The following is a 19,855-nucleotide window of genomic DNA, read 5'->3' as shown; positions in this document are numbered from 1 at the left end:
TTGCTGCGTTCCGCTGTCACTCGCGTGACGTATTACAAAGCGGCAGACCTAAACGCATCGGTTTACTTGGATTTGGAGCGATTTTCACACAAAAAAGAGGAATAACGAGCGCCATTGCGGAAAATCCTGGTGGCGAGGGAGAGAGAGAGGATGCAACAATATTTGTTTGGAAAAAGGCAAGGAAATACGTCTGGTTGTTTCTGAATTGGAAGGCTGCAGCCTCCGGAGGTCAAATATGCAGGCTGCACACGTCATCAAGCCTGGGTTATTAAGGTAAACTGAGCATTACATTCGCAAGTCATAAGCATACTGCAACAATTTACGATTAACCAAGTATAATAGTCAACTTTGTAATTGTTAATATTGTGAAATAAGACAGTCTTGATGACGTATTAGAAATACGACATCCGGAGGCTGCAACCTTCAGATTGAGAAATGGCTTCTGCCACGACGAGTTCCTCATCAGAAAGTTGTAACATGACTGCGTTTCTCCCTGTTGTCTCAAAATGTTGATCGTTTAGCATTTTAAATGTTTAGTTTTTAGTTTAGTTTTAAGGTTGGCCAGTTCCTTTCCTTTGCGACAGTGCTGCGGCGCTTGTGGGCTCTAGGGGCGCTAGAAGTGAAAAATACGTCTAGCACCCCCTAGTGGCCAAAAGTTTCATGGTGTCCCTTTAATATTTTGTTATATAAGAGGTCATCATACTTAAATAAACATCCTGCAAGCTTGAGAACTGAAAACGTCCTCTTTATTGAAATATAACAGTTTTTGGCACCAAGCCATTAAAACAGTCGATTCAGGAATGTGCTGAAATATGAAAAATATTTTTTTTGCCTTGTTTGCCTTCGCTGAATGCATATGCAGGTACTGTGAGTTCTGAATGCTCTTTCTCTGCCGTACGTTTGCTCTTCCTAGATTTCGTGCCTTGTGCACTCTCAAATCAATCGGGTGTGCACATGTGTGGGCAGATCCTGTAGCAACAGGGGTGGTAGCCATGGATACTCGAGTTTTATACCCTCTTTTTCAGAGTACTTACATTTTACTTATGTATTGGTATATAAAGACAGTTCAAACAAATTTGGAAAAATGTTTTTTAGACAATTCCTGCCTACACTTCAAAAAATTTCTTACTTAGTATTTGTGTCTTGTTTTCAGTCGAAATATCTAAAAATTCTTAAATCAAGATGTATTTTCTTGATGAGCAAAATGACCTAAGAAAATAATACTAGTTTTTAGACAAAAAATATACAATTTAAGTGAATTTGTGCTTAAAACAAGCAAAAATAACTGCCAATGGGGTGAGAAAATTTTACTTGAATTAAGTGTTTAAGAAAAAAGAAATCTTATTTCACAATTTTTTTTCTCACCCCATTGGCAGATAATTTTGCTTGTTTTAAGGACAATTTCACTTAAATTTTATATTATTTGTCTTAAAACTAGACTTATTTACTTAGTTCATTTTGCTTATCAAGAAAAAGCATCTACATTTAAGAATTTTTAGATATTTCTACTGAAAACAAGACAAAAAATACTAAGTGAGAAAGTTATTTTTTGCAGTGTATCCTGCTTTAAGGATCATGCATGGATGAATGTGTGGATATCTATCTATTATAGGCAGATATATAAACAATATCCACCTTTAGTATATAGACAGAATTTTATTGAATTGTTTGTGTTTAAACTAAATTTTCTAGCACGTGTTACAACAAACCCACTGTTTGTGACAATTAACCCCATCTATGGGGTAACTTGTAAAGTTTGCACTCCTGTCACTTTCAGTGTAATTGTTTGATAATTGTAGGTCCCACAAACAAACTTTAAGTGTTCATTTTTAGCAAAGATGTGTGTGTTGATTGTGTTAAAAAAGATTAACCTAATTAAAACATTTTTGCTGTCATGATGAAAAAGTTATTGCTTGAATACAGTGTAAAATTGCACTATATACACTCTATAAAATATCCGTAAAAAAACGGACAAAGTACTGTGTAAATATAAAGGAATTTTCCGTATTTATGGTTTACATGTGTTTTTCCTGTTTTTTTTTTAAATAACATGTTGCATTATGGGTGCAATAACCCCTGCTGCAATCTTTCACTTTTGCCTCTCTATCACCATCTCTGTTTGAAACCTAAAATTACAACTTGCTTGCATAGTTCTTTTCTAAACATGGATGATGTTTAACTTCTAAACAACTGCTGTCAGAACAAGATACAAGTGTTAAACTATTCCAGCATCGACACATGTGACTTAGTAGACAAATCTTCTTTCTTATGTGACGTGTAAGTCAAATGTATATTTACCACAAAATGTATCACATTAAATCTCCAGTTTGCATTTGTTTTAGATTCGTTTGAAGTCACCATTATTGTGATTAGTGTTTCCTGTGTAGTTAGGCTTTTGTCCCTTGACCTTCACTGAACTAACTCTGCTCTTTTAGCAAATACAACAGTGTTTTTTGCTTTTAGCAATTGCAACTTGTTCATTGCTTTAAGGATGAGAAAAATCTATCATGTCATCTAAGCTTGATTTTTTTAATGTTATGCTGCCTAACATTTAAATATGAATTGATGAAATAAGAATAAAGAACTTAAATGTATAAAAGTTACACTCAATGCTGATCTAAAAAGACACTGTATTGAATAAGATTGCATTAGTTGTGGTTTTATGCTTCAGAGAGACATCAACACTTTGGATACAAATCTCAAAAATGGTGAGAGTAAATGGTAAGAAAGAGTTTTCTACAATCCTGTTATCCAGCATGCATTGCAGCATTTTGTTGTTGATTGTCACCATTGTTGCATTTCATAGGCAGATTGAAGTGTACCTAAAGGCTACGGACAATGTTCTGTAAATCTACAAAATTTTCAGTTTTTGAATAAACAGAAATGTCTGTTAACATAACGGAGAAAGTACCTGTAATTTTCTGCCAGGACATTATCCGTTTTTTTACGGATACATTTTTTACAGTGTAGTGCATTAGTGATGTGCGGGTCGTCTCGTAACCCGTGGGTCGGGTCATTAAAACCACAATAAAAACATGTATGTTGCGTCTAATTCCCTATAGCCTTATATTTGGGAATATATATTTTCATGTTTTATTAGGTTCTTTAATAAGGTTAAATTACGTAGGCCTATGTAACAACGTAACTTGCACAACTTAACTTGATATCCCCAAACCTTTGGCGTCACATCAGGGAAGCATCAAGTATCTCTCGCTACCAGCCACAACAACAAAACAAACAGAGAAATAAAAAATGAAAGACGATCTGTGGGTAAATGTTGAAAATGTTTATCATTATCCTATCTCTACATTAATATAACCATGCTTTCTATGGTTTGCGTGTGTTGTTGCCAGTTTACACGGTGATGTAATCTAATAGCTGTTTCCAAGCACTTTTAGGCTAAAATAAAGCCTCTTTTCATTAACATTACAAATGCCTAGTTGTCATGATTCTTGTCCTTGTTCTACTCTAGTTTTCAGGCAGGATCATGACAGACCCATGTTTTGTGTGCTAGCACATGGCCTTTTGTTTAGGCCCCACCCCCTGACCCCGCCCCCCCTCGTCTCTTCGTTAATCACCTTGTTATTGTTTGATTCATGTCACCTGTTCCCCTCTTGATTTGCTCCCTTATTTAATGCCCTTGTGTTTGCTGTCTTGTGCCGGTTCGTTTTGTGAGTATTCATGTCAAAGTTTTGGTTAACCTGGAGTCAGTTAAAAGTTTGGTCTAGTTAGTCCTGTTCAGTCTCTTATTGTCTTTGTTTGCCTGTTTTACCCCCTCGTGGGTTTTTGTTTTCTTATTAAATAAAGTATTTTCTGTTTACCTGCTGCCTGCGACTGGGTTCTGTCCACAAATCACGACACCTAGTATGCCTATTTTAATGACACAATGGTGCGGGACGGGTGGTTGTGGGCCAGATTATTTCATAAAAGCAGGCCCAGCGGATTGAAAAAAGCGCTGACCTGCGCATCACTATAGTGCATTATATAGAAAGCAAAAGAGCTTTTGTAACTTTAGCATGATCGACACACAGTGTGTTTGCTGCTATGTCCTGTGTACCGGTATTGGTTTACCACTAGCGCATGATGGTGACGTTGCGCTAACGTGTGTCGCAGCCTCATCGTACAGTCTACAGCAGTGGTTACCAATCCTGGTCTCTGCAGAGTTTAGCTTGAACCCTAATCAAACACACCTGAAGCACCTTAATTAGCTGCTTCAGGCGTGTTTTATTAGGGCAAGAGCTAAACTCTGCAGAGACACCGGCCCTCCAGGACCAGGATTGGTGACCACTGGTCTACATGCTTGTCAAACCCAAGTTTCAATGATTCATGTCACACAGGGATTGCAGAAATCTTACAAGGTGGCTAATTTGTATGAATTTGTAGGACCACAATCATACATTTTCGTACGATTTGCTTTTGCACCGTGAAATTAGGGTCATGGGTGGGGTTTTGTGTTGTTGTTTTTGTTATAATGTGATGTTTTTGTTTCGAAACTTTGACATATTGTTAAGATCTCTTCTGAAACTGTAGAGAGAACACATGGGATTTTAAGAAGCTTTTGAGAAGTAGGAGACGTAAGCATTGCATTTCTATTTGTAGGGCCCTATAATTTCCGCGATCACGGTATCGCGGACAGAATCGCGGAATTTGCTAATTAACACGGAATCTAGTATTAACGCGGAATTTTGCGGAATTTTACATATTTTGAATAAAATTATGTTTTTGTGTGGGAGACGAACGTATGTCTGGGGGAAATGCAGACCGGAGGAAGTAAATCTGGGCGACACGCCCCCTCCCGTCGTTTCAGACCCCCTCCAACCCACTGAAACCATGGCGAAGCGGCTCTCCACGACTCTGCTTTCGACAACTAAAAAATTAAGAAATTCGACACTAAGCACTTAGTTCCGAGCAGGTCTCACATGACTTTTATGTGACCACTGAACTGTTATTTTGTAAGTTTTGTCAACACTCTGTTCACGGTGAGTGCAAAGATACATGCACTCTCTCATCCACGTCTGTCTCACTGTACCTCTCTCACGTGCACGCGCTAACGCATCTGTCCGAAGTGCGAACACAAATCCTCATGTATTTGTTCAGTTTTATGCATTTCAAGCGAGCTGAGGCAAACTAACTATCCCTCGCATTTAAAATATAATCATCTGCATCATGGCGCCGCTCTCTGTCTCTCTTTCGCTCGCACGTGCAAAGAGTTGCGTGCTCATGCTGTCCTAAGTCAGATCACTATCCTGTGTATGTTTGTAAAGTTATATGCATTTCAAGCGATTGTGTATAAAATATGGATCGCGTTCCGCTGGATTGATGTGTTTAAGGCACTTCTGAAGGCACCACTGCTTTGACACCTTGTTGTAGCCTCCTGCAACAACACTAAACAATGCATTGAATTGAGTTGTGTGCGCGCGCGCGTGTGCGTGTGTAAATGCATCTTTTATAGTCATTAAGTAATCCTGTTATCCAGTTTTTCCCCAAATCATTTACATTTTAATCATTAAACATTAAAGGCACACTCTTTTTATGACTAAAATAAAAGTAAAGGGTAAAAATATAATTGCCAAAAATTAAAACGGATAAAACGGAATTTGCAAAAATTAAAACGGAGAAAACGGAATTTGGGAAAAAATTAAACGGAATTTGGGAAAAAATAAAACGGATTTTATAGGGCCCTATATTTGCTCCAGTTGTTGTCTAGGTGAAACTATTGAGATATTAAAAAGTTAATTTATGATTATATCATGTGCATGATTCATGCAAACCAGCAAGTATAAAAAAACAATTTGTGTGTGCTAACCTTGGCTTGGTCTGTGGCTTCCTGTAGATGAAGCATTCCTCTTTCTGCAGAGCGAAGTTCAGCCAAGTCTTGATCCACAGATATGAGCCACTGTTGAAGACCGTCTATTCTCTCCTGGAATATTTGAGCTCTTGGCAGAATGACCTCCAAAATCTTGTATCTGTCAGAATAATCCACATTTTATCAACTGCTTTTTGTATATGACTTTATTAAACCATTCCGCATTACTTGGGGTGTTAATTTAAGACCCAGATAGCATATAAACGATTTAGAGCAAAGGTAGTATTAACATCAGATAACCTGCCCATTCAAAGGCATTCTGGTCCACAAAACAATTACTATACACAAAAAGGCAGGATTTTCTAATAAACAGCAACTTCCAATCTTGAGTCAATTCAGACAATTTACAGACTTTATGCAGTAGTCACAAGGTCTGTTTTACCTGCTGTTGGCAGCCTGAACGAGAGCCTCCCACTTGAGTTTGAGCTGTGCAAGCTGTAGTTTGGCCTTTTCACTGTCATCTCCTTGTAGCTCTGTAGCCAGGCGTGGACCCTCCTGCATCATTGTCTCCATACTGGGTCTCCTGTCCTCTAAGAGGCGCTGTAAGAGCTGCCACACAAGAATAATGTGAATGTGATAATAATACATGTTGGAGGGAATAAATGTTTTTCTCCCACATCTTGCAAGAATTATTCTTGGAACACTTGATTAGGACAAGACTGTACATTTTAAAACTGCAAGGTGTTTCATTTGTAGTGGTGAAACGGATCAAAAAACTCACAGTTCGGATCAGATTATGGTTTTTGAGGCACAGATCAGATAATTTTTTACATATCAGCAAAAAAAGGGGATGGAAAAATATAATATGAACAAGTAAAGAAATTATATAAATTATAGAAATGTTATATTGTTTGATTAACATAAACCTCATTCACACAAGCACTCAGAAAACACTAGTCCCAGAAAATACCCGTAAAATTGGAAAACAGGGTTCTGTGTGAACCCAAACACGTCCCATAAATGTTTTGGGATCGCTCCCGGAAAGAGGACCTTGTAACATTCCCATAACATTTCCAGAAAGCCCTCTGTGTGAACAAGACGCAGAAACAAAGCTGTAAGGGGCGTGCCGTAGTGAGGATGCGCATGTCATTGCAACGATGAAGTTATGGTTCAGCTCTTTAAAATGATTTACATGCAGATTAACATTCACAACGAGAAATGTCTGCAAACTGGAATAAAGCAGAGATTATGGAGCTTGTCACTATCCGCGCTCAAACGGGGATCATTCAGCAGTAAAAAAAGAATAACGCGTCAACTTCCTGGTTAGTGCCATAATTACTAAACTAGAACACACTAAACAAGTGTGAAGTGTGATATTACTCAGGAATATAACATGCCAGGAGTTTAAAAAGACAACCCAGGGTTAAGTGTTGTGTGAAAATGCTTTCTTTAACACTTCCCAGTAGAATGTCTATGCCAATGGTTTTGTCGTCAGTGTTTTGTATGAGGAAGCAAACACACATTTACAATGTGCCTTGTATTCTCTTTGTGGCACATACTTGTAAGCCAACCACTCGTATCAGGTGTTAGTGGAACATTGTGAACATTCAGGCATGTTTCACTTCACACTCCAACAACAAAAACTACACCCATTTTAAACTGAGAGGTGAATAACTATTTTTTTCCTTTTTTACTTTACTGTATGCAAAGGCAATTAGAGGTTCATTATTAGTGTGAACCTTTCCAATCTTTATACAGATTACATACTGTATAAGGAGCGTTCTAAAACACTTTTATGGTTTAACACGGACATATTTAAATGACATAACATGCTTTAAAATTCTGTGTTGAGGAAGTTTTTTTTAAGTCTCATCAAAGGTGATTTAAGTAAAGATATTATTTGTTAATCTATTGCAGCCCTATGAATAAACCTTATTACCATCAAAAAAAAAACTTTTCTCACAAAATTATTTTAAAAGTCAGAAGCAAGTTGCAAGATGCTAGCATATTCAATATAAGCAAGTACAACAGTGCTTACCATGGGAAACAATTATGTTAAAACAGTGATAAACAACATACTGTATTAAAACTAAACATTGTACTATTGTGTAAAGAAGCTGAGCTACTGTAATGCTACTGAATATTTGAATAAAAGTTATTCAGTTATTACAAGTTACGTCCAAACAATAATCTTTACATATTGCATATTCTTTTTTTATACATACTTTTTGTTCTTGCAGTTGGGCTTTCACCACTTTGAACTCTGATGACGGTGGTTTTTGATTGGCTGTCAGCTCTTCGATCTCACAAACCCATGTCATCAGTGCTTCCAGATTTTGCTGGAAGGTCAGTGGATCCCTAAATTCTTCTTCCAGAGCCAATGCACTTTTGGCACCCTTAACATAAGACCAGATAATGTATAACACAAATTACCATAATCATGCAAATAATACAATTGAATCCGAATTAGTTATAATGTTTACCTTCCATTGAACTAGGCTTGATTCCTGGTCTGAACTTGACTGCAGCTGTGAAGAAAAACAAGTAATTTAACAGGAAAATTTGCAGCTGGTAATACACTGACTCCAAAATAATACTCCAAACAGCTGTAAAAAAGTAATGGTTAGGTCACTGGTGACGTTGATGTTTTTTTTATACATTTTTATATATGTAATAACCTCAGCAAGTTCCTCAGCGGCTCCAGTAAGGACTCTAACAGTTCTGGTGATGATAGGATCACCTCCCTTACCCCCAGGAGGGTACTCCGTCACCTCCACAATCTCTGTTACAATAGTTTCAGTCACCTCTGTGACTTCGGTAACCTCTCGAGTGCTCAAAGGCTTCCAGGACCAGGGACTTCCAGAATCCCTTCTCTGTAGACTGGCTCTCCTATCCACCGACCCATACTGACTCAAGGGGGATCTTCGATACTCCGGAACATTAGATCTTCTGGGCAAAGACCCATTTCGTGGTGTTTTAACCGGAGATGGTGTGCTTCGCCAGGCATTGTCCAAAGTGCTCGTAGTGGTGACAGTAGGGGCTGGGGAACTCCTCTGCTTGTCTGGTGTCGGAGTTTGTCGAAGAACCTCCTCCACTTCTTCTTTCCTCACCTTTTCTTTAGGAGCTTCTGGGAGCTTCCATTCGGTGGGTTGCTGGTAGCGTTCTTTTAAGGTGTTCTCATCTGACTTAACGTGTTTGGACTTTTGACCCAAACAACTAGGTCTGCTAATGAGGTTACCCATGATTCTTCCACGAATGGGTTAATCGGGTATGAGGTTAAAGATGGTTCCTTTGCCATACATAGAGGAGTCACTTGAGCTGCCTACAACACAAGGAAGTTCAAAGTGAGAAGATTCTCTTCTAACACAGCAAAAATCTCTCCAACCCTTCAAGAGAACAGCATTAGTCTGACAAAGACCACAAATCTCAATTAGATTCATTGGTCCTCCACAAAGAAGCATCTTTAACTGCTTTCACACTAACCAAACAGAACCGTCTTCATCACTATACGGTAGAGAGGGTAACACTTGACTAAGACTCTCTTCTTAGCAAGAGGAGCCAGATTACTGCTGAAGAACTACATTGTGAACACAGAATTGCAAGTATGAGCCATACAAATGCAAGTGACAAGCCTGTTTATAAGGGCACTCTCCTCCAGGATACCCACGGTTCATCCTGGCAATCAGATATACTGATCTCCGCCAAGACTGCCCCCAGGATGGCCCTGGGAAACCATTTAGGTCCTGATCAAATATGACAGGCATAGAAATTCTGCTTCATTTCCTTGCCAAAAAGGAATGAGCTGTGTTTCTAGTGCACATGTTCATGGTTTAGTGGCAAACAGAGACCACATGCCTGAGAGCAGCAGCGGAACATTCACAACAACACATTCTAGTCTATATTGTACATCTCTGTTCAGAGATGTAAGGTTGAATATGCTGAAAACTCTTTTTTCAACTAAATACAAACCTAAGACAAGTAAATCTGAACAATGCCTAGTAGACCGTTCTTGTGTTTTCTCCCCATTCCTGCTTCCACTCATAGCTTGCCACTATGGGGCTATAGTAATAAGAACTGAGTTGTGCTACTACTGTATAGGGGTTTCATGACTTTTAAAGACTGCAATGACATTTTGACCCATTGAACAGGACAAGGGACAATATGTTTGGCAGTTGTGTTTGTGAAAAGGCTAGTGTAGATAAACAGGGCTCTGCTGAGAGGAGATTAGAGTGTATGTTAATTGGCACAGGTGATCTGGGGTCACTCCAGGTCATTCTGGATCACTGCATGTTAATGATGGGTGCTGAGGGATTTGGCTCCAGACTCCAGACATGGATTTCTAGATCACTGGAGCAGAAGACTTCATATCAGACCACATTCTAGCAGGGTGGATAAGACCACATGCTAAGTTGACATCAGCATGAGACAAGAAATATTGCCAATACTGTACTAAGTCTTGACCGAGTCTCGTCATAGAAACAAACAGATCAACCACAAAGTCATTAAGATCTTTTTAGAATTCATTTAAGAGACTCACAGAGCTTGGAATTTTTTTTCTAAAATGCTTTATGGACTGGTTTATAATTTACATTCTTGTGATACAGATGTATTGGGAAGTAAACTGTCTTTGAACAATAAGGCTTACATATTCAGGTCTTTAGTGACACGGATGTTTATCTAACACGATTGGATCTCTAAACTGCCCAAATAGTACAAAACTAATGATTCCTTGGGTACAGACTCAAAGTATGCATTTAAGAGTTAATCAAATAAGCTCAAAACTAAAATGGGTATATAAAGGTAATCAATATCAAACAATATCATCATTGACAAAAGCTCTTCAAATCAGTTTTAATTATATTAACCCACCCCATGCCTGCCCTACCGCTCTGATAAATTGTATGTTAGAGGAGCAAAAAAAGACTGTTGGGTGACCAAAATCAGAAAAGCCACATGAATCCATATGTTTACACATTTGAGGATGTGGCATCTAACTCAGGTGTGGTATAACCATCTGCTACAAATGGACTTCTAAACAAGCTAAGTCAACTACTGAATAGACCAGACTGATTTATGTTGGTTTCTGCTATGCTTGTCTAGCTAGTGGACCACAACAACCATGGTGTTCACTACCAAAACTTATGAACTTATGTTAAGCTGGTCGACCTGCATGCTGTTTGATTAATACAGTCTTGCTGGTTAAGTTAAACATGAAGCCTTGTTTGAGCACCACTACCGGCCTCCAAAACACAATATGGGTGCCTATGTGCGCAAGACCTGTTAGAGTATCTTATTTATTAGATACATATCAATCTATTTAATTAATTTACAAAAATAATTTGGCCCCTTTAAAACCCCAAGTGATTAGAGTGGTTAAGTGCTGTATAATTTATAAAGATAGAAAAAAATAAAAAATTAAGATAAAAGCAATATTTAATCCAAACCTGATGGTATTTACAAAGTAGCAAAGGCATTCTCAAACATATATGATGATATGGTCATATGATTAATTATACAGATAGATCCACCATTGGATTATCAGGTCTTATCTGATCCTGCCTTCCACTTTACTCTGATGTGGTCTCAGATTTAAGACCACCCTTGATATTGATTTATGAAGAATGTCACAGACGGGCCACTGAGCCCTGGTGAACTAGATAAACCACTTTGACAGACAGCTTTGTGCATCAACAATCCATATATCATGAATAATACATCACTTAAGCTTACAACAACTGAATCAAACTAAATTATTTTATCATATTCGAAATAAAGTTAAAATATGTTAAAAGTACAAAAAAAATCAGTGGCCAGATATGGGTAGTATCATAGATCACAATGATAATACCGTTCTCCAGTCTGACCTCAATATGGCAGACAGACGGTGTTTGATGGTGTCAAGCCACATTGTGCTGGTGGATTAACTGGTAAATAAAAGCAGTGAGAGTGGCAGGTCTCTTGAGACATGTGTCTTGTTATGGATTTCCTAATAATCATAAATCATCTGTCAGGTAATCATGATAGTGGTCTCTCTAATTAACAAAGAGAGCCATATTAAGGCATTGTTAACATTAATGTGTCCTACATCTAAATGATGTAAATATAAAAATGCATTATATGCATATATCACATAAAAATGTACTTTTCACATTTGTACTTAAATCAAAATTATGTTTTACTTTGGTATATGTTGATAATTTAAAAGTTAAATCAAAATGGTTTTTAATTTGGCAAAATTTAAAATATTTTAGATTTTGTTTGATGGTTTATGGTTATGCATAGCAGAAGGCAGCAAATGAATATAAGAATTAAAGAACTGATACTCACAGCACAGTAGAGGCAATCACAAACACCAGCAAATTAAGCAATTACAACCAAATCCTTGCAAGCTGTGTCAGTCAAAGCTGAGTGGTTTAGACAACACTAACTCGCTGCACACAATCCAGTTGGCGGTTTCACTGAGAAAGTTTGAATGAGCCCACCGTGTGCTAAATGAAGTGGCAGTTGTGGCGGTTGAGGTCTCGGCATTGCATACTTACCCCTGTGACGAACAGCTAACCGAACAATTCCACTAGTTCCTCTGTCATCATTCAAACAGGAGAACAAAAAAACTGTCTTGCCTCAGCATCCTTTAAGGGGCCTTCTTTTCCAGCGGGAAATACGTACACAAACATACACAAACCTTCACATTTACTTGCTCAACCAGGACCTCGCTTGCTCACAAATCCCGTTTTCAACACACACACACACACACACACTTTAGGCAAGATGACCCATGCTTTTCCGTCGCCCGCAGTCACAAGCAAACAATGTCCCGCTCTCCCTCCGGCTGCCCCCTCCCATAAGCGGTATTCTTTCTCTCTCTATTGCCTTTGTTGTCCACACTCGGATAGAGGAATTCCTCAGTGAGGCAACTGATGGGAGATGAAGCTGACACAGAAGTCCAACAGTTTCAGAAGTCCGCATTTCCAGGTCAGAGAGACTATATATTCCTATCCGGTGGTTTTGGTGGAGTTAAGGTAGGTCCATAAGTCGTCAGCCTGGTGTACCAACTCCTGTGTTTCTCTTGTATCAGACATTTAGACAGGGAAGCACCCCGTCCTAGTGTTAGCCCCTCCCCCAGCTCCTCTTTTGGCTCACAAACTCTGCTTCTAATGAAAAAGAGGAGGATAAAAAAGCTTTCTAAAGACCCCAGGCTGCTCCCGAACATTCACATGTTAAGTGACAGCTGCCTCCAGCCCCTTGTGCACCCTCTCGTTTTTCCCTCCCTTTCCGCAGCAAGTGCAGGGCAGACCGAGGCGTATCACAAAAGGAGGTTCAGGCATCCCCACATACACAACTCCCCCATCGCTATTCACAGCTCTTGCCACCGCCACAAAGAAGACTAATTACTGTAAGACATCTCTGATTACTTTTAAGTCACTTCTAAACCCAAACTTTCCAAACAAACAAAGAACAACAAAGAAATCAGCACGGAAGACAGACTCCAAGGTGTCTGTATAAGTTTCTTGGGAGTTTTCAATTATTTTCAGAATTATTGCTAGCTAAAAAAAAACGAAAGTCCTATCATTGCTATGTCTAAGTGTTGGATCTGATTGGTTCCCATGAGTAAAGAATGGGAGATTGTAGACAAGTAAAAAGCAGGTGCATTCAGGCCTGAGGAAAGGCTCAGGTGTGTAGCACACACCCCTCCCCCTATTCTTTTTCAAACAAAAAGGCTCCTCTTCCCAATGCCTGCACTGTTACTTGGGTTTGTCCTTTATCCCACACAAGAAAAGACTTCCAGTTCTTCAATAGAACAGGATATGGGGGGAAAGAACTGAAGTCCTTTAGGTGCCATTAAATCAGTTTACATACAGTGGTTAGAATTTTGACACTCTAGTATATGTGGCACACCTAGAAAAGTGTATGAATGTCAGCGCAAACTCAGTGCATGTTGTTTAAAGTTAATGCCGTGTTACCATGAGAACAATTGACTTTACCTATCCATTCAGTATCACCTTGGCACCAGTTGAATATTATTGTAAAAACATGTTTTAAAAGCATTTTCGAATGTGTCTTTTTATCGTCCTTTTAAGTATAGCGTAAAAGAATAGTTCACTAAACTAGACGTAGAATTTTTTCGCACTTTTTTATGCATTTTTTTGCCAAATCCATAGCAACACATAGATCTGCTTTGTAGGTCAAAATACGATGGCACAATGATAACATTAAAGATATACTTCACCACAAAATGATAATTTTATCATAAATCACCACTCTGTTGTTCAATAATAATGTTATGATCGACGAGAACACTTTTGTGCGCATATAAAACAAAACTGACAATTTTATTCAACATTTTGTTCTCATTCTTGGTTGTTCACTGAGCGTTTATGAGCGGACTACGGTGGATGTTGCTAGCGTCACCTGCTGACGTAGTTGCAGGCGTACAGACACACAATACGCTGGCAAGTAATTTGTGCATTTAAACAGGCTTTTTAAGTATTGATTACATTGTTTGCATAATGGCTTGAATAAAAATGTGGTAAAAAACAAAAACATTGGCAACTATGTCAGCGGGTGACGTCAGCAGCATGCACCCTACACTGTCAGAAGTAAAGGCACAAAACTGTACTTTTCTGTCACTGGGGCTGTAAGTTTCCGTTTGGTACCTTTACAGGAATACAAAACAGAATACAATTTTGGGTAGATTATCGTACCTTAAGGACCTACATTGTTAAAGTGGGGCAGCACCCTTTAGAAAGGTAATTGTATGGACCATTAGGTACAGATATGTAAACATTTAGTACCAATATGTACCTTTGAGATACTAATATGTATTTTTGAGGTACTAATAAGCTCTCTTTGGTCCCAGTATGTACATCTGAGGTACTAAAATGAAATCATTAGGTGCAAAGCTGTACTTTTTGAAAGGGTACAGCCCCAGTGACAGTTTTGTACCTTTATTTCTGAGAGTGTAGTCTGCTCGTGAACGAACAAATTGTTGAATAAAATTGTTTGTTTTGCGTTCGAAAAAAGTTCTTGTCGCTTCATGATATTAGTATTGAACTACTGATGGAACATGGACCTTTTTTGCGAAGTCTTTCATTCTTTTCTGGGGAAAAGAATTATGAAAATAACTGAAGTCAATGGGACAGACAGAAGCCTACCAGTTTTAATAAAAAATATTTACAAATGTGTTTTGAAGACAATCGGAGCACTTGATGGTTAAGAATGACATAGGAGTAAGTGATTTAAGATAAAATTATATTTTTGTGGTGAACTATAACTTTAAATCCCACTGGTTTTCAAGACTCGTTATTTTATGTGTATTTAATCATATGACATGCAAGAACCAAACCGATTCAACATTATAAACTCGCCACCATATTGAAAATTACTTTTTCTTGTTATGGATACTCTATGCATCACAAAGATATTAGCTGTGTCCCAATTTGAAGGCTGGGACATCCGAAGACGGCATTCCAAGACCAACTGGGTCACAGAAGCTCAACTGAAGGCTAGTAAGGCCGTCCCAATTCAAAGGATACCTAAAATGCAGCCTTAAAATGCGTCTTTATTTCCTCGAGCTGCGAAAGATACGCATGGTTCCTTCAGTCTAGGCTTTCCTTAGATGTATTGCACGTCTGTAACGCCTGAATATAATTTATATATATTTTAAAATACACATTTGAAACCTTTGTTAAATAAAAGTGTGCAGAAAAATGGTCCTTTTCACGGTTTTAGTATAAGTTATGTTTTGTGTTAACATTATTTCTGCAATACTGTTTATGTTGTGTTTTACTTTTGCATATTTCTAAGGTTGTTTAATTTGATATACTGTTGGTTAGTTTAATCTACATTTTCTTCAGGTTCCATGTTTACTCAAAAAGTCAGTTACATCTCTGCTGACCCAGTGACAGATGCGGTGAGAGGACACAGCAGCTAGACCGTCTCATTTCAGTTCTCTTTGTGGACTTCTGCATCCTTGAAAGACCGAGACCTTTAAAGGATCCAGCCTTCGAATTGGAACACAGCTATAGAATATAACAAGATTGAGCACTTTTTTTACTATGAGTATGTAACGCTCAATAAAGTCACCTTCCAGTTAAAAGAACCAATCATCAATCGATAAAGACTGACAATTCCCTGGGGGAGGGGCTCTATAAAGAGTCGCGATACTCTTGCCAACCTGTGCGTATACACAGTAGCTGAAACACCCATGAAATGTATCTATTTTTTTGAGTATGAGTTTAAGAAATAAAAGCTATTGTATATTTGATGGCAGTTTTTGTGTTAAGTTTTTAAATAAATTTAAATAGTGATTTTAGCACGGGATATCTGTCTTTTCCAATTCAAGTAGATAGGACTTTAGTCTTACATGACTGATATAACTGCACGGAGACATTGTAAAAATGGCCGCCTAGTGGTGTGATTTCCCTAAAGGGACTTCGGTATCGATCGCTAAATATGCTGAAACTATGTATCATTTTCTCTCACAAACGTATTGTATTGTTCCTTGCGGTGTAAACAATATAAACAGTATGATTCAGATAAAATACCCAGCATATTAAAAAAAATACCCATCAGTGTAAATGATCATAGAGCACAGAACGTGTGAGAATGTGAGAGAGGCATTGAAATCCTTGACCTTGAGCGTAATGAGCTGGAGCAGCATGAGGCATCAAAGTGGAAACCACCCACGATAACAGGAAGGCCACGCCCACCAGACCCGAAGGGTAGCGCTGTGAAAGGGAGGCTTCCCAAAAAAACAGGGATGGGGATGAGTAGGGCAAGCAAATGAAAGTGCACAGAAGAGAGTGCACACATCCATTTGTGTCCTTCTGATTCAAAAAAGGACCTACAGAAGAGGGGATGACAGGTCCACTACACTAACCACAGCACTTAAATTATTAACCCCAGCCCATCCCCCCATTGAAACAGGCAGGAAAATAAAACAGACAAAAGGAGGAGATGAAGTAAAAAAGAAACAACACAATGCCTGTCACCCTGACTGTCCTGGGAAAGTTGTGTGATCCCACGAGGTCAAGTTATTTAACCTGACCAGGCTCTTAAACAGAGATGGACCATCAATGTCTGCTTGAGTTATGCTTCTAATAGAGACTTGATATCCAATGTAGTGAAGCATCAGTATGAGACTGTCAATGTTTGATCTATTTACATACACATGATATATTTTATACGGTAGTTTGAAACCTTGCAAATGTGATTTTAAATCAGCTACATGTTTTTTTTCGTCTTGGATAATGATTTTATCTGCATATCAAGATGTTGATGATTAGTTTATTATCAACCGTATAGCTTTAATTTGTATCAAAGATAAAAATCAAATCTCTCTTATGTCCATGTTTTGTCCTGATGGTGCTCTTGTCATAAGATTCCCATTTTAACAGAGACACATGGTCCTCACATGTGCTCACCACATTAATGTCCATATATTTAACTGTGAGACATCTCTTATACCTCCTATCGTACATTGTAAAACAATTCTGTAGAAATGACAGTATTACCGGCAGCTGTTTGCCAATAACTTACTGTAGATTTAAATGTATGTTATTTTTTGTCAACATTTTAAGTTAAATGAACATTTAACATTAACAAGTCTTTACAGAATAAAACTAAAACGGACTCATGCAAAGCATTCTGGGAACCAAAAAACTGAAAAAGGTTGATGAGGATTTCTTCCAGAATGCTTTGCATGATGCTATTCTTTTATAGTTTTATTCTGTAAAGAAAAATACTTTTTAATGTTCATTTAATTTTGAACAAACTGTTGCCAGTAAAAACATATATTTAAATCTGCAGTAAATTTAATGGCAAACAGCTGCATAACTACAGCAAATTTTTTACAATGTAACATTTACACCTAAAACTGTACAATTTTTTTTCCCTGATAGGCTGCTTCATATGTTGGATGAATGTGGTTTGTATGTTCAGAGAGTACCAGATGAATCAGCGTAATGCCAAATGGGTTGCACATGTGGCCAAATTTGATCACTGCTCCCCTGTGTCTAAATACCCAGAGAGCACATAAGTGGATTAATCCTACAGGCTCGTTGTCCTCCCCCACCATCTCTGTCCTTTCAAATCAAATAACACTCCAATGGCTCCTGCAGTATATAATTAGCACCTCAGTGGACACTCTGTTGGTGAGGATCATCCGTGAGCTCTGCCTTATGATTTATGAACATTTACATCAAGAAATATCAAAGTGCCTTTCGCCAAACACATCCATGTGTCATCATAGCAGTCACTTCCCAGAAGAGACCCAGGTCACAGAAAGTGAAGGGCTTCCCTGCTGGCCTTTACTGGGATACTGGAAATTGGACCACCATCGCATGATAATTCATCATGATGAAATAAGAAACTTACCACATGGGTCTTGATCATTTTACTTTTTAAAAGCAGTTTATTTTATTTCACATAAACAATTTAATATCTACAGATAAAAGTTTCAATTTTATTTTCCATGGTTAAGATTTGTTTTGGAACATATACAAATATATTAATGATCAAAATTATATACACTTTCATGCCATTTTAGTGTATATGCATATAGCTATACTTATATGTGAGGTATTTATTGATCTGGTGAGATTGTTTTTCATGGCTGCATATGTATAAAATACCAATGTAAAGCTTTCAATTTACATCAGAAACGTTTGGCATTACTCAAAAAACAAGCATATCTTATTTTGGCATAGTTCACGGGAAGCCGTAATTGACCCAGGTGTAGAGGTTCTGCCCAAATTAATGGGTTGTCTCCATTAATTGCTTGATTCAGAAATCTGCCAGATGAGCTTCGAGCTTCACTCCAACCCTTTTATGTTCAAAGTCAGCCGTTGTGCTACTAAAAGTAGAAACTTTACTAACCTAAATACATGTTTAAAAACTACATCTTAGAAAATGTGTTTTTCATAGCTTTGGCAAGCAAGCTGCTGTTTTTGTATAGTGGTGCAGCACGACAACACACTACATCACTTATTGTACAAACATCTCAAATGTTGTTAAATCTATATTGTGTGAATTAGTTATATAGCATGTTTATGTATTTTATTGTAATTAATGTACGTTTACTGTTCTGTTCTGTCACGCTAATAGAGTTATATCAAAAACTCCCGACTGTAATTGACACAGGTGTGGAGGTTGTGTCCAAACAACATCTTGTCACCATTAATTTTCAGACATCTGTTTGCCAAATGAGCTCAGAGGCCTGTTTTAGCGGTGTTCATCACCATGGTAACTTAATCTTACACAGCTAACCTGCTCTGGAGGATTTGTGAGATTGCAAACTGATATTGGACTAATTTGATGTGAGCAAAATGACATGCCCCTAAGGCAACAAGTCACATGCCCTGCATCTCTCACTTTAAATGTGTGCTTAATTGAAATCCAAATAAAACTGTTTAATGTGTCACAGTGCATGTCCACTGTGAGAGACATAATCTAAAAAAAATCCAGAAATCACAATGTATGATTTTAACTATTTCTTTGTATGAAACAGCTGCAAATACGTATTTGAACACCTGAGAAAGTCAATTTGGTACAGTAGCCTTTGTTTGCAATTACAGAGGTCAAACGTTTCCTGTAGTTTTTCACCAGGTTTGCACACACTGCAGGAGGGATTTTGGCCCACTCCTCCACACAGATCTTCTCTAGATCAGTCACGTTTCTGGCCTGTCGCTGAGAAACACGGAGTTTGAGCTCCCTCCAAAGATTCTCTATTAAGTTTAGGTCTGGAGACTGGCTAGGCCACGCCAGAACCCTGATATGTTCTTACAGAGCCACTTCTTGGTTATCCTGGCTGTGTGCTTCGGGTCATTGTAGTGTTGGAAGACCCAGCCTCAACCCATCAATGCTCTAACTGAGGGAAGGAGGTTGTTCCCCAAAATCTCGCAATACATGGCCCCAGTCATCCTCTCGTTAATACAGTGCAGTCACCCTGTCCCATGTGCAGAAAAACACACCCAAAGCATGATGCTAGCACCCCCATGCTTCACAGTAGGGATGGTGTTCTTGGGATGGTACTCATCATTCTTCTTCCTC

At 38.2% G+C, this 19,855-nt stretch overlaps 1 protein-coding gene and 1 long non-coding RNA gene across 5 annotated transcripts in view; one reads left to right on the top strand and one right to left on the bottom strand.

Annotated features, from left to right (window-relative positions):
- LOC129449082 (uncharacterized) overlaps window positions 1-8,658 on the top strand; it is a 69,968-nt gene extending 61,310 nt beyond the window's left edge. The window contains exons 3-4 of the long non-coding RNA XR_012371389.1: window positions 8,047-8,152; window positions 8,305-8,658. This is a non-coding gene — a long non-coding RNA (uncharacterized lncRNA). The remainder of the gene's footprint in view (window positions 1-8,046; window positions 8,153-8,304) is intronic.
- macf1b (microtubule actin crosslinking factor 1b) overlaps window positions 1-19,855 on the bottom strand; it is a 59,570-nt gene that overhangs the window by 22,867 nt on the left and 16,848 nt on the right. Inside the window, exons 1-6 of one of the 4 annotated variants that reach the window (XM_055211827.2) lie at window positions 12,346-14,139; window positions 8,485-9,128; window positions 8,290-8,334; window positions 8,032-8,202; window positions 6,249-6,415; window positions 5,807-5,966 (exon numbers count right to left, since the gene is read on the bottom strand). In XM_055211827.2, coding sequence (XP_055067802.2) covers window positions 5,807-5,966; window positions 6,249-6,415; window positions 8,032-8,202; window positions 8,290-8,334; window positions 8,485-9,048 — 1,107 coding nt within the window. In that variant the 5' untranslated portion in view covers window positions 9,049-9,128; window positions 12,346-14,139. Of the gene's footprint in view, window positions 1-5,806; window positions 5,967-6,248; window positions 6,416-8,031; window positions 8,203-8,289; window positions 8,335-8,484; window positions 9,129-12,345; window positions 14,140-19,855 lie in introns of those variants that run through there. The other 3 variants (XM_055211829.2, XM_055211830.2, XM_055211831.2) reach the window with 3 other exon arrangements.

The sequence above is a fragment of the Misgurnus anguillicaudatus genome, chromosome 10, assembly GCF_027580225.2.
Source record: "Misgurnus anguillicaudatus chromosome 10, ASM2758022v2, whole genome shotgun sequence".
Lineage (NCBI taxonomy): Eukaryota > Metazoa > Chordata > Actinopteri > Cypriniformes > Cobitidae > Misgurnus > Misgurnus anguillicaudatus.
The sequence above is the reverse complement of the archived record's forward strand: the minus strand, read 5'-3'. Positions and strand labels throughout refer to the sequence as shown.